We start from the raw sequence: 13,643 nt of genomic DNA, 5'->3' as shown, positions 1-13,643 counted from the left end.
TTTTTTCTTCAAACCACACTAATAGAAAGCTACTCCTGTCCTTGGGGAGTTCATTTAGTGTGCATTTATGTCTGTTTTAAACTGTCCAAAATAAACCCAAGATTCCCCATTTTAACCGTTTTGCAGTGCAGACTACGGTGCCATCAGGTGTATTCACAACATGGGCCGATCACTGCCACGTCCCTCTCCAGAGCTTCCTCGTCTTCCCAAGCTGGAACCCTGTCCCCTCCAACACGGACTCCACCCTCCCAGCCCCGACTCGGGGACTGCCGAGAGCGGAATCCTGCAGGATGGGTCCTTACCGAGTTTAATTGTGGAAACAAAGTAACACACCTACAGTGACACTTAAACAGTCACATGGTAATCAGATTAGACTCACAGAATGAAAGTTGTTCTTTAAAAGAAGGAGGAGGGGAAAAAAAAGGAAAGCTTTGACGTTGCCAGTGGATACTGGCAGACAGAGCCCACAGGAGGAGCTGAGCGGAGGCCCAGGCTTGCTCTCGAGTTATATAAAGCATCAGGAGATAAATCAGTTGGCAGTCCTGGGCTCAGGAAGGGATGATGTCAGAGGCATACATATAGCACATGATCTGGGAGCTGGGACGGCTCCCGGAGATCAGCTGTCCCCCACCCCTTCTCCCAAAAAGGAGGCAGACTGTAAGGGCTGGGTGGCTTGGCCAACACCCTGGGGCAGGTCAGGGACTGAGCCAAGAGCAGACCTCGGCCACTGCTCTCCCACAGCCCCCTGCTCCTCCAAGGTCATGGACTGAGGACACCCAGACTGAAAACATTGCAAGAAAGTGAATTAGAGACAAAATAAATAAAGGAAAAGAGCCCTTCAGTTTATTTGGTTTAGGGGAAAAAAAAACAAAACAAAACACACCTTTAGCTCTTTTGAAATGTCCTCTATTGTCAACTATGGCACTCATCTGTGCCGTGGAACACCACCAGAACTTTATCCTGTCCCTGCAACTCTGCAGCCACTGTCCAGAAACTCAGGGATCAGATTTTAAAGGTTCTCATCACAAAAATGATCAAAATGCTCATTACTCAAAGTTGACTTTTACCCATTGTGTACGTGTACGGAAACGTCACACTGTATCCCACCAATATAATATGTACAACTGCAATTGTTGTGTATTCATAAAAATTAAAACAAACCCAGTTTTAGAATATTTTTAACTAGTGCATACCAACCAGTTCGAGGCTTCAAATATTTCTCCATTCTCCCTCAGATGGATGGAGGACCTTGCAGCAAACAAGACTAAAGACTGAGAAAACAACTGCGTGAGCATAAAGTGTTGGCGGAAGGCACAGGAGCAGAGAGCACTGACCACTCCTTGCCGTTTCCAGCCCTTTAAACCCGGGAACCAGAGTCCCTCCCTGGCTTGGCTTAGGACCTCTCTGCAAGCCCAGCTGCCTCTGGTTTGGCAGAGAATCTCGGGTGGTTCACACAGTGACACAGGGTGGAGGGGGAGGAAGGGGAAGCAGAGACCCCCAGGGGAACATGGTGCCAAGACATAAAAGACAAGAGTCGAGCACCACTGAGCACCAGGACCCTGAGAAAGCATCCTTGGGGACCTTGAGGACCCCATGGTGTGTGACTGCGCAGTGTGCTTACACGTGCCAAGGCGGCCACTACTTCTCGAGGTGGCATCATCTCATGGGAACCCTGTCCTACCCTGGCTCACTGTTAAAGGGAACATCATCACGTGACCCTGACTGCACCTGGTTTTGACACCAGTCTTCAGAGTGTCTAGTTGCATAGTGTTTAAAGATGTGGATTTTCTTAGTGTGCAAGAGAACAATGCGCGCGTGCACGCTGGGAAGCAGGAGACAGCACCTGTGTCCCCCATAAGTGTCACACGGCGTGGCCAACCCACCACGGCTGCCCGTACTCACCTTTGAGACAATAATCCAACTCGTACAGCTCACTGTCTTCCTCCTGCCTTTCCCAGTAAACCAGGTAGTGCGTGATGTTGCCGTTGGGGTCCGAGGGGGGCTTCCACTTCAAGATGATCTGAGACGAGGAATTCGAAACCGAGATGGGATCCAGGGGGACGGAAGGATCTGCGAGAGAGAAGGAAGCAGGCCGACCGTGAGGAGCAGCAGGCTGCCGGGTGCACCAAGAGGGGAAGGGACACCCAAGTTACAGGACCGGGAGGCGGCGGCTGCAGTGTGTTTAACATCGGAGAAAACTGCCGACACAAGGAACGCTCGCCGGGCCAGGCCAGGCGAGGGTCACCAAGTCACAGTCCACTTGCACTACAGATGGCGTGGCCACATTCCCCCACTGACTTGGTGAACATGGATGGAGCCCCAGCAGGCGCCAAGCTCTGAGCTGAGCACTGGGAAGATGCTGCTGGGGAAGAAGGACCCTGGGAAGAGACCAACAGACTCATGCTACTGGTTCCAGTTGGCTCCAAAGTGAACCTGGTCCCTGGGCAAACTTGAAGCCACCAGCTGTCATCCAACATCCCCCACAATGCACAGCGTTAGGCTCCACAAACCATTCCCCTCAAAAAAAGAGGTGACCTAGGGAGTTGGGGAGGGAGGGGGCACTCAAGGTGGAGACAGCAGAGTGTACAAGGGACCCAGATGCTGGAAGTTTCTAGAAACTCAGCATGTGGCATCAATGGGAGACGGGCTGCAAGTGGACCAGCCCGGGAAGCAGTGTTGACTTGAAAGCTTGCCTTGTTCCCCATGGGGCAAGGGTGCTCGCTCTCCGCCCTACGGACACTGGGGCTGGACGAGGCTCTGTCACAGGGAGCCGTCGCCAGTCTCCCCACCCCCAGCTGTGACAACCATCCGCGCCAGCAGACACTGCCTAGCGCTCCCTGGAGAGGCAGAATCGTCACTCTTTGAGAACGGCTGCTGTGGGAGAAAGACTTGGGTTTTGCAAAACTAACTTAATTGCTAGGAAACATCCCAGTAAAAAAAGAAAATTAGAGGAGGAGGAGGAACGAAGGGGAGAAACACGGTAAAAATGGCAAATCATGGAAGCCGGGGACACTCAGCCATTCTTTCTAGCTTTGCAAATGTTTGAAAAATTTACTAGATTGAAAAAATAAACGATTGCCCCCTTATCTATGGACGATGTATTCGCAGCCCCCAGCAGATGCCCAAAGCCTCATACAGCCCTGAGCCCTGAACACACGGTGGCCTCCCTATGGTAGAAACTCATTACAGATCAGCCACAATAAGAGACAACCAGCCATAATAGAACAGCTACACCCATTCACTACAGTGAGTGAGTGACAGCTATGAATGGTTTGCTTCTGGAATTTTCCATCAAATATTTCTGGATTGTGGCTGACCTCACAAGATCCAAATCCTAGAAAGCATGAAGCTCAGGAAAGGGGGACACTGTATACTCCCCCCTAAGGAGGTTTATGGGTCCACATCATCTTCTGAACACATCACCCTCAGCACTCGGCTTCTGTAGAAGCCAGTAGCCATAAGAAGTCCCCTGCGTAGGGACTGGCAGGGTCCCCCCTTGTGAACAAATCCATATTCACAAAACATACGTACTGGTGGCATCTGTCTGCACATAGATGATGTCACTCTTGGCCCCGTAGGTCCGGCGCTCATCAGAAAAGGTGACCAAAGTCTTGACAAAGATGGCGTACTGGGTCCAGGGCTTGAGACCCCGCATCAGCCATCCAGGGTGGTGTTGGGGCTTGGGGTCGTTAGACCTCTGAGGCGGGTCGATGTCCACCACAGTCCAGCTGTTGGAGCCACATGCATCCTGCCCGTCAAACTCGGTCACGTTCTGATAAGGGCTTTTGAGACAAAGCAGAAGGAAGGGTTTACCCTTGCAGTCCCTCGAGGTCACGACGTGGCCACTTCTCAGAGCCCCACAGGGGGTGGGTGGGGGGGCTTCCAGCCCTGGGGCTGCTGCTTTCTCACCTAACAACCCTCTGCCACAAGGAGAAATGACAGCAGCCAAAGAGCAAGGAGCCCCCAGCCCTGACATCTCAGTGACCACAATGACAGCCCGAGGTCCCACTCACCATCTTCAACTTTCTGATGGTGCAAAGATGGTGTGGACTTCCTTTAGATCTGAATTCTGATCTCCGGGGCTAGCGACCCACAGTGTGATAACTGGTGAGTCCAGGCAGCTTGCAAAGGTGAAGAGCCCAAGCACTGCAGTGTGCCTGCTGCAGAGCTAGGGTGTCTGGGCAGTTAGGTGTGGCCACTGCCCTTGGGCAGACAATATTTTCAACTCAGGTTATCAGGACATAGTCACATCCCAAGAGGAGGGACATCCATAACAGCAGCAACTGGCCCATGAATCACTGATGTTATATAACAGAACACCTGGGAGTTCTTGACTGGCATGTGACACCTCTTGACATGTGGACTGTTGATTACTATGACTCCTAGGGCCACCTCTGCTGCCTCCCTTAAATTCCTAGCCTAAGTCAGGGACAGTGGCTCATGCCTACAATGCAGCAGTGCAGGAGGCTGAGGCAGGAGGATTGCAAGTTTGAGGCCAGCCTTGGCAACTTAGTGTCTCCAAATAAGTAAATAAATAAGGCTGAGGATGTGGCTCAGCATTTCTATCCCTGGTACTAAAACAAAAGGAAAAAAGTCCCAGCCCAATCACATGCTAAAAAAGTACTACACGTGGTTTAATGTGTTCAGAATTTCTGCTTCTGAGGACAGAAGCTTTCTGGAAATGGAGGTGGGTGACAGCTGTACAACTCTGGATATACTCGATGCCACAGAACTGTACTTTTAAACAAGGGTACATTTTGTGATATCCATTTTGCCACAATAAAAAAATTTCTTGGGGAAAAAAATTGAAAACCTATTCTGCAGACTGCACTCCTGGGTACAGCAAACAGGCAAATGGAAGAGTGCAGATCCCCTGCCATACCTTAGTCTTAGCTACTCTCTTGAATCCAGGGATTTGATGCCAGCCCGGATAACACAGCACGGTTGTCTCAAAAGAGAGAAAAGAAAAGTCCAGACCAAAGAAAAACTTTGTACTTTCAATTTTACTTTTGACAAAAGGGGGCGTTATTGACTTTGTATGCCATCAACTAGTAAGGTGGTTAAAAGGAACCTAAGGCCAGGTGAGTGGCATACTCTTGTAATCCTAGCGGCGCAGGAGGATCACAAATGTAAGGCCAGCCTCAGCAAAAGTGAGGCACTAAGCGACTTAGTGAGACCCCCGTTTCTAAATAAAATACAAAATAGGGCTGGGGATGTGGCTCAGTTGTCGAGTGCCCCCGAGTTCAATCCCTGTTACCAAAAAAAAAAAAATCATTTTTTTAAAATAAAAGGTACCTAAGGTATTTATTCTACAAGGAGAAAGTGGGGCACAGAGAAGAACACCCTGGGGCAGATCTAGCCCCATCTCCACCCCACTCCACAACTCTTTAGCCTTCTACTTACGCCTCTTTGTAGAAGAGCATAAATCCTAAGAGGTCCCGGAAGTCAGGGGGCCAGTACGGCTCCCATTTCAGCAAGATCTTGTCAAAAGATGTCTTAATGAAAGAAAATTTAAGTAATTCATTTTCACCTGGAAAAGTCAAAAAAAAAAAATCAAGCTACTTCAGTAGGGAATAGTGTCAGGTTGAAGCTTGGGATCCCACACTTCCTGGAGGGCTGCCAGAGGGAGATGTCCACATGCTGTTCCCCAAATGGGTCTGGTCCCTGCAGCAGCAGAGCAGAGCACGGGTCTTGCTGAGGGTGAATTGGGGAGGCACTGGAAGCCAAGCACAGGTTGTGCAACGTGGCTCTTCATGCCAACCAATTAATCGAGCAGACAAAGCTGAATAAGGGTGACAACTGGGTATCCCCAGCCTGTGTCCATGTGAGGACAACCAGCCCATGGCTATCTAGACAAGGACTTGGCAGAAGTAGCATTTGTCTGGATACAATGTTGCCTTGCTCATGGACTTGCAAGCTGACATGGGAGAGGATGGTCCTTCCCGGGCACAAAGACACACGCCAAATGACTTTGACAGACTGGGGACCAATAAACCTCGGAAAGACCCAGCTGAGTCATTCCCTGGGCCTGGGATGCAATCTCCCTCCTGCCCTCCACCCCAACCTAACCCTCGCAGAACAGCGTCCTGCCTCAAGGGGCCAATTCCCCAACAGGACCAGGGACAGCCTCCAGCCGCAGCAGCTGCAAAGACAGCACCCACCACACCCTCCTGCCTGGCTGGGCTCTCCCCGGTCAGCCTCCACCACAGCTGAGCTGGGCAAGGGTCTGATCCTCCCGGTGCCATGCAAGACTTTGGACGACCGCTGCCTCCACTCCCCGGGGCTGCACAGAGGCTCTCCTGACCCCGTCCTCCGTCTTCCCTCTCTGCTCGCAGGTGAGAGCCACACTGTTGTCAGAGGCCCTTCCTGCCCGCTTCTCCTCCCCTTCTCCCCTTTCTATTTCACGGGCATTACTCTCAGCACCCTTCCCACCCTCCCAGCTCTGTCTCGATGTTTGTTTCCCAGAGGACGCAGGTGGGAACAGGCATGCTGTCCACTCGGGAGCCTCGGCATCAGCACCAAGTCTGACACTTACACAAGAAGGTGCCACTCATTCATTCATGCAGCCTTTGCAGCATCTCCCAGCACCAGACGCAGAGAAGAGCGGTGCCGAACCCGCCTGTCACACGGCGAGTCGCACTCACCAGGACATAGTGGCGCCTCCTGCAGGCCAGTGCAGCGGCCAAGGAAGGACAGCCACATCATCTGGGCCACAGGCCGGGAGCCCCAGAGCAGCACAACTTACAAGATGCCTGGTCCCCGTTGGTCTTCAGGGCAATGTCATTCCTCTCCTGGCGCCCCTTGGTTCCGGAGACTTCTTCCATCTTGTGAATTTCCGACAGGCAGAGTTTGGGATTATAGTGGAAGAAGAGTTTCCCCTGAGTGATGGTGAGGTTGTGCTTGCTCCAGTCCCAGAGCTGCCTCAGGTTCTGGTTGTCCAAGGCGTAGAAAGAGTAATTCCTGCAGGGACACACATGTCCTGGTCACCTGGTGGCATCTCCTGCTCAGCTCTGAGAGGGCAGTGCTGGGCTGGGGGTCGATCTCATCCCGTGCTACAACCTCGGTGCCAACCACTTCCGGGGGCAGACTCCGGGAATATTTATCGGATAAGGAGAACGGGGAAGCCGGTTCATTTTTGTGGCCAGGAAGGAGTCTGAGCTCTGCCCTAGGGAAGGGGAGGCGAGACCATGGCTGGACGGAGACTGGGTTCGCAGGGAGGAGAGACTGAGAAAGAGGTGTCGGAGCTGGGAAAACCAAAGAAGGCCGCTCGGCCCCAGGGGAAGCCCAGGGGGCCCGGCCCCCAGTGCACTGCAGGCCAGACCAACCCAGGAACACGGACTTCCTCCACAGGGAGCGGGGTCCTTCAAGGTTTTACTCTCCGTCAGCTCTGTGACCTGGTTAGATCTGAGCTTTAGAAAACCAGTGGCCACCAGCAGGTGACGGGTGGGAAAGGGGGAACATCGAGACCCGCACTGTCATTCAGAAGCCATCAGCCTGTGTCACGTGGCTACTGAGCGCCTGGATGGGGGCCATCCCAAACTGTCCTGGAGGGGGAGAGCACGTCTCAAAGACTCAGCACAAGAAAACAGGTGTACGGCATCTTCTGGAGAATTCCTTTTTAAATTAATTCCATGTTGAAATAACCTTTTGGATATAATGGGTAGGAAAATCAATCTCACCTGTTTCTTTTCAAGTTTTTAAAGTGCAGCTACTGGGACATGTAAGTCCCGGGTGGGACCTGTACTGGGTTCCGCTGGACAGCAGGGCTCCAGCCCGGGAAAGCCTAGCCGGGAGGCACTGGACCATCCACAGGAAACACCAGAGCTGCAGCACAAAGGTGTTAGTGATGGCCGCACCCAGAAGCGGCCCACCTACCCGATCTCCAGCGTCTCTCCTCGAATCAGACGCAACTTCCGGAAGAAGGAGAGGGACACCAGAGCGTAGGATCGGCGGATTTTGAGATATCCTGAAATTTCTTCAATGAGGCCGAGGTTGGCCTCCAGCTCAGCCGCCAGATTGTCTGGGGGGGAGGGAGGGAGAGTGCCGTGAGCTCTGTAGAAGTCCTTTCATCTCCCCTAAAGAGGAGCCCACTGCCCAGGGGTCTCCAGACTTGTTCACACAAACCCGTCTTGCTGCTCCCCAATCGGCCAAGCGTACCCCAGCCTCGTGACCTGGTGCTGGCCACCCCCTCGCCTGGGAATATTACCCCAGCATCTGCCTGGCTTCTCCCACCACCCTCTCTAAGCTTTCTTCCCTAGACCAGAAACTTCTTAAAATAGCAACCTGCTTTCTTCTCTATTTCAGAGGTTGGCAAAGGACACTGTGTTTTATAGATAAAGATTTATTGGAACAGAGCTCTGCCCACTGGTTAACCTGCATGGACGACTGTTTTCATACTTAAAACCACAGAGCCGAGATGTTGTGATGGAGATTATGAGGCCCACATAGCTAAATACAGTCAGCCCCTGGCATCCATGGGCTCCAAACCTGTGGGCTCAAGCAATTGAAGCTCAGAAAAATTGGGGGGCTGAGGGGGGTGGAATTCATCTACACTGAACATGTAGAGATGTTGTTCTTGTCGTTACTCCATAGACAACACAGCATGTCAACTACCCTCACGGCACGTACATCATATAGGTATGACCAGTCTCTGGGCATGATTCAAAGTCTACGGGAGGCTGCGTGTAAGGTCTGTGCAAACAGGAACTTGAGCATCTATGGATGTGGGAATTCATGGGAGTCCTTTAATCTTGCTTAAGCCAGTTTAAGTTTTGGGTTCTGTCACACAAAACCACCACGTTCCCAACAGTTACAGTCTCAAAGTCTCATGCTGATCAATCCTCGCATGCTAAAGGACTCCCATCTTCACTACCTGGCCCTTCATAGGAGAAAATTACTATCTCTTACTGCATCCTCTACCTGTTTTGCTGGCCGTCACGGCCCCAAAGCTGAGCTTATTCTTTTAAATCCAGCCTGGCCAAGCGTTTGCCTTGTTGGCTGTGATTATTCAATCAGTGTTTTCTGGATAAATGAACGCACAGGGGACGAGAGTGTTTCTGGAAACATGGTCTGCTCTCTACAATAAGGCAGACTTGTTAAAAATGCAGATTCCTGATGCCCCAACTCTTAATTGGAAGATGAGAATTTCAGAGTAGATGGGGCCAGGCCCTGGGCTGTTCGAATTTTGAGGCAGACTAATGGCATAATACTGCTGATGACAGAGCCATTGAAGGGTGCTCCTAGATGACCTTAGGAACAAAGCCGCTTCCACAGCTCACAGGGAGCAGCCCACCCCCAGAGCACTCACTGCCCCCGCGGATGTTGATGATCAGGCTCCCGTTGACCACGGTGCAGCCTCGGAGCTCCTGGGCCGACGTCACCGAGTCGATGGTCTTCTCGCCTTCTAGGAGGTGACAGACCTTGGGACAGGGGCCCAGGCATGGGGTACACATCAAGCTGAGGTTGGAACAGAGAGAAAGAAGGGTCAGGGCACACAGGGCTCCCCCTACCTGACACAGCAGACCACAGGCTCCAAAGGGACCCAGTGACACACTTATGCGGTTACCCTAAGCAGCGTTCCTGACCTCGGCAGGAGCACTGAGCCAGATGTCCTGCGCATTACAGGCTCTGAGCAGCATCTCTGGGCTCCACTCATTCAACGCCAAGAGCATCCCCTCCTCAAGCTGTGTCAACCCACAATGTCCCCATGTGGGAGGGCAACAATTATCCTCAGGTAAAAACCACCACCCGAAGTGAGACACTTTCTGGCTACAGGCACCAATAAACTCCTGCAATCTTGCTTACGCCAGTGTAAGTTTTGGGTTCTGTCACACAAAACCACCATGTTCCCAACAGTTACAGTCTCAAAGTCTGTTTCCTCATGAGTAAAATAAAGAGACCACATAGAGCACGAAGAACACAGAAAACAAAAATTGTCATTTATGCTCTGATATTACTAGAATAAAAATCCACAAGTAAGTGATTATTTACACATCTCTACGGATGCGGATCTTCAGACTTTAGTATTTAAGAAAAAAAAAAAAAAAAGTACAGTTCTCCCTCCATATCCGTGGGTCTCACTCCTATGGATTCAACCACCCAAAGACAAAAACTATTCAGAAAAAAACTGCATCTATATAGCACATGTTCAGGCTTTTTGCTTGTTATGATCAATGAAGTGTAGCAACTTGTCATACATGTGCAAAAAATCCAAAACACTGCATTGCCAGCATGCCGGACAAGGACACTCAATCTTGTAGTCTTTGTCAGGAGTGTTGGAAGTGTAAAGGGGACTTGTGGCAGCACCTAGATACCTTCAGGACGGGAACCGGTCACTGGCGCACCAACCCCATAAACAGAGGGTTGGAGCTTCCAGCGGCCCCACCTCCAGGGAGGGGCTGAAGGTGAAGTTCAGTCGTGCCTACAGACGGAGTCCCCATTAGGCATCAGAGCTGAGTGGAGTTCCCTGGATGGTGCCAGTCACATGGATGTGCCAGAAGGTAGCAGGCTCCGAGTCCACAGGGCAAAAGTTGGGTTGCCCTGCGTCCGCCTCTCCCAGACCTCCCCTGGGTGTCCCTTGTGGTGCAACTGCACCCGAGGGCTTATGTCAGCTCTGAGTCCTGCTAATGAATCACCAGACCCAAAGCATTTGTGAGAGACCCCCAACCTACAGCCAGTTGTCAGCAGTGTGGGTGTTCTGAGGACCCCCGAGTACACAAAGTTGGTATCCGAAGTAACAGCCGTCTTGTGGGGGATGGAGGCTTAAGCCCATAGAGTCTGGTGCTGACCACAGGTGGTCAATGTCGAATTGTGTGCAGTAGCCCCAGATGGTCAGAGCAGCTGGGCTGCAAACACAGCCGCGACCAAATGTTTGAGTTCTTTCATTGTCTCTACACCTATGCGACAGGCAGGGCTCTGAGCCCAGGGCTGGCAAACCATGGCCCGAAGGCCAGGTCCAGCTGGCCACCTGCTTTTTCAAATACCATTCTACTGAGCACAGCCACGCCCCTTGGTTACGAAGCTCCTCAGCCTGCTGTTGACTGTGGAGCCCACACTGAGTCACTGCAGTGGAGGACATATTCACTCTCTGGCCCGTCGCCAACCCCGGCTCCCTGCTACCCTAGTGGGAAATGACGAGTGGCCACGAGTTCTTTGCTGTTCTTGCGGCCTCTCCCACCAGGAAGGGCTGTTCTGCACCTGTGGAATCTTGGCTGGACCGTGTGACTCTCTGAGGCCACTGAGATATTAGCAAATGTGATGCACGTGGAGGCTTGAAGAGCTCTTTGAGTTTGGGGCCTGTTTTTCTTGGCTACTGGGGTGAAAGATCTCATGGAGAGAGGCCCCAGGTGACCGAGAGAAGTGATCCTAAACCATACAGCCACCACCAACCAGCCCTGGCCAAACTGAGCTGCAGGCAACAAACAAAACCTCAGAATGCAGAGTCGCCTTACACCAGGAGGCACGGTGGGTGACTCCTCACACAGCAAAAGCTGACGGATGTCACAAAGCTCATGACCCAGGGGGGACAACAGAAATATCAGCTAGTGAAACATGCTGTGAAACGAGTTAAGAAACAGGTGCCACAAGTAGGAGATGTGTCCTCTGTGCAGGTGACTTCAGACCTGCAGGACGGACAGGAGTCCCTCATCCAGGGACTGAGGGACCGACTCATTCTCCATGCAGGTGACTTCTAAGTTAAAACCTGCAGGACGGACAAGAGTCCCTCATCCAGGGACTGAGGGACGAAGCATTCTAGGAGAGAGCAGCTGGTGCCGAGGCAGAGGAAAGAGGGGGGACGGAAAGGCTGGAGGGAAGTCCCAAGGCTACAGCAGGAGGGAGGCAGCGGGGATGGAGCCCCGGGGAACCTGAGGGGCCCTGGAGGTGCACATCGGAGGGGTGAGACCCTGGGGGCTCCAGGCATGATCAGGTGGCTGGTGTTTAGAGCTCCCGCAGGGCTGGGGTGGTGCAGCTCAGTGGCAGAGCCCTGGCCTAGGACGTGCGAGGTCCTGGGCTCCTTCCCCAGCACGGCAGAGAAGGAAAAAGGTCACTTGGGCCACGATGTGTAACTGAAGCAGGACGGTGACCAAAGAGGACGTTCCAGGTGTTTGGTGCAGACATGAGGGAGACGCGGATGGAGCTGGGCAGGGATCTGATGAGCAGGGGCGAGCGGGGTGGGAGACAGTCGAGGACTGGGGGTAACCCCCCCTCTTCCCAACAGACACCCACACACACCAAGTTTCTGGTTCCCCTTATCTCAGGAAGGCGCAGCCTGCTGATCCACCGGCACTCTGGGTGACCACAGATGGGATGCATTTTGATCAATTGATGGGACTTCCCAGAACCCTGCTTCAAATACACCAAGAACTGCATCCCAGATAAGCCACCCAGAATGGGAAAAAACATATCTGGTCCTCCTTGATATCAAACCACATTAGAAAACACAATAGTACTACAAAGGCCTCCATAAAATAAAATAAAAAATATTTCTGAAGCTTTTAACTACAAAGTAAAATGATGCAGTACTTTTATGGGAAGCCCTCGCTTGGCCCCAGCTGTCACCTCCCCAGGGGAGGTGCTGGCCGTTTCTTAGAGAGGTGGCTTTTGTTTGCTTCTTCTGGGTGGTGCTAGGATAGAGCCCAGGGCCTCCCACCTGCTAGGCCAGCGCTGACCACTGAGCCACGCCCTGGTGCTTTTGGGGGTTTATTCTAAGTTTTAACACACCTTCAATGAGAGTATCAAAAGAAGTTGCTGTATTTCTCAGGCCTTCAATACAGTGAGGGGGAAATGCCTTTATTTAAAGCCAATTATCTTTTATTTCGTTTTGGGGGCTGAGGGTACCAAGGATTGAACCCAGAGGCACTTAACCACTGAGCCTCATCCCCAGCCCTACTTTGTATTTTATTTAGAGACAGGGTCTCACTGAGTTGCTTAGCACCTTGCTTTTGCTGAGGTTGGCTTTGAACTTAAGATACTCCTGCCTCAGCCTCCCGAGCCACGGGGATTACAGGCATGCACCACCGTGCCCAGCTTAAAGCTGATGTCTTTTAAACAAACATCTCCCCCTAAGTCATTAAAACCCTGTGTCTATTCAAATCGGGAGGGAGGGGGAGAGAAATGAATCAAAAGGAATATGATCATTTTCCCAGCCTTACTGTTAAACTGACCAGGAAAAAATAAGTTCCATCCAGTAAGCAAAGGTGACATAAAGGGTTATTTTCAGTCAACAAGACCACTTGACTTTTTTTTTAATGAATCAAAAATGAATAACACAAAACATGTTGTACTTTCAGGTTTCATAAACACTAAAGAAAGGTTCATAAGAACTGAAATAAAGATTGTTTTCCTTCCTGCCCTCTCCACTCAGGGAAATAAAATTTCCCACCAGAACACTCTCGCTTGGCTAATTCTCAAGTCTGAAGAGTAAGATTTTTTACGTAAGCAGGTCAGCCCGAGGCCACCCGACATGCGTCTGTTTCTGATTTGTTTTTCTGTTGTTTTGTGGTGAAGTTTTTTTTTTTTTTAAACCCTCAACACAAAAACCAGGAAACAGATTTTTAAAGCATGGTTATGACCCCAGACACTGAAATCTCTCTTCTTAGAAACTAAAGACATGATCACAAACCTATGGCATGTGTAGAAAATTT

At 51.4% G+C, this 13,643-nt stretch overlaps 1 protein-coding gene across 2 annotated transcripts in view; it reads right to left on the bottom strand.

The window, feature by feature from the left end:
• Positions 1-13,643, bottom strand: part of Insr (insulin receptor) — a 125,006-nt gene that overhangs the window by 30,264 nt on the left and 81,099 nt on the right. For both annotated transcript variants that reach the window (XM_027954915.3, XM_071603379.1), the window contains exons 4-9: positions 9,308-9,456; positions 7,876-8,020; positions 6,746-6,960; positions 5,404-5,530; positions 3,532-3,782; positions 1,903-2,070 (exon numbers count right to left, since the gene is read on the bottom strand). In XM_027954915.3, coding sequence (XP_027810716.1) covers positions 1,903-2,070; positions 3,532-3,782; positions 5,404-5,530; positions 6,746-6,960; positions 7,876-8,020; positions 9,308-9,456 — 1,055 coding nt within the window. The remainder of the gene's footprint in view (positions 1-1,902; positions 2,071-3,531; positions 3,783-5,403; positions 5,531-6,745; positions 6,961-7,875; positions 8,021-9,307; positions 9,457-13,643) is intronic.

The sequence above is a fragment of the Marmota flaviventris genome, chromosome 1 (genome assembly GCF_047511675.1).
Source record: "Marmota flaviventris isolate mMarFla1 chromosome 1, mMarFla1.hap1, whole genome shotgun sequence".
In the NCBI taxonomy this organism is placed as follows: domain Eukaryota; kingdom Metazoa; phylum Chordata; class Mammalia; order Rodentia; family Sciuridae; genus Marmota; species Marmota flaviventris.
The sequence above is the reverse complement of the archived record's forward strand: the minus strand, read 5'-3'. Positions and strand labels throughout refer to the sequence as shown.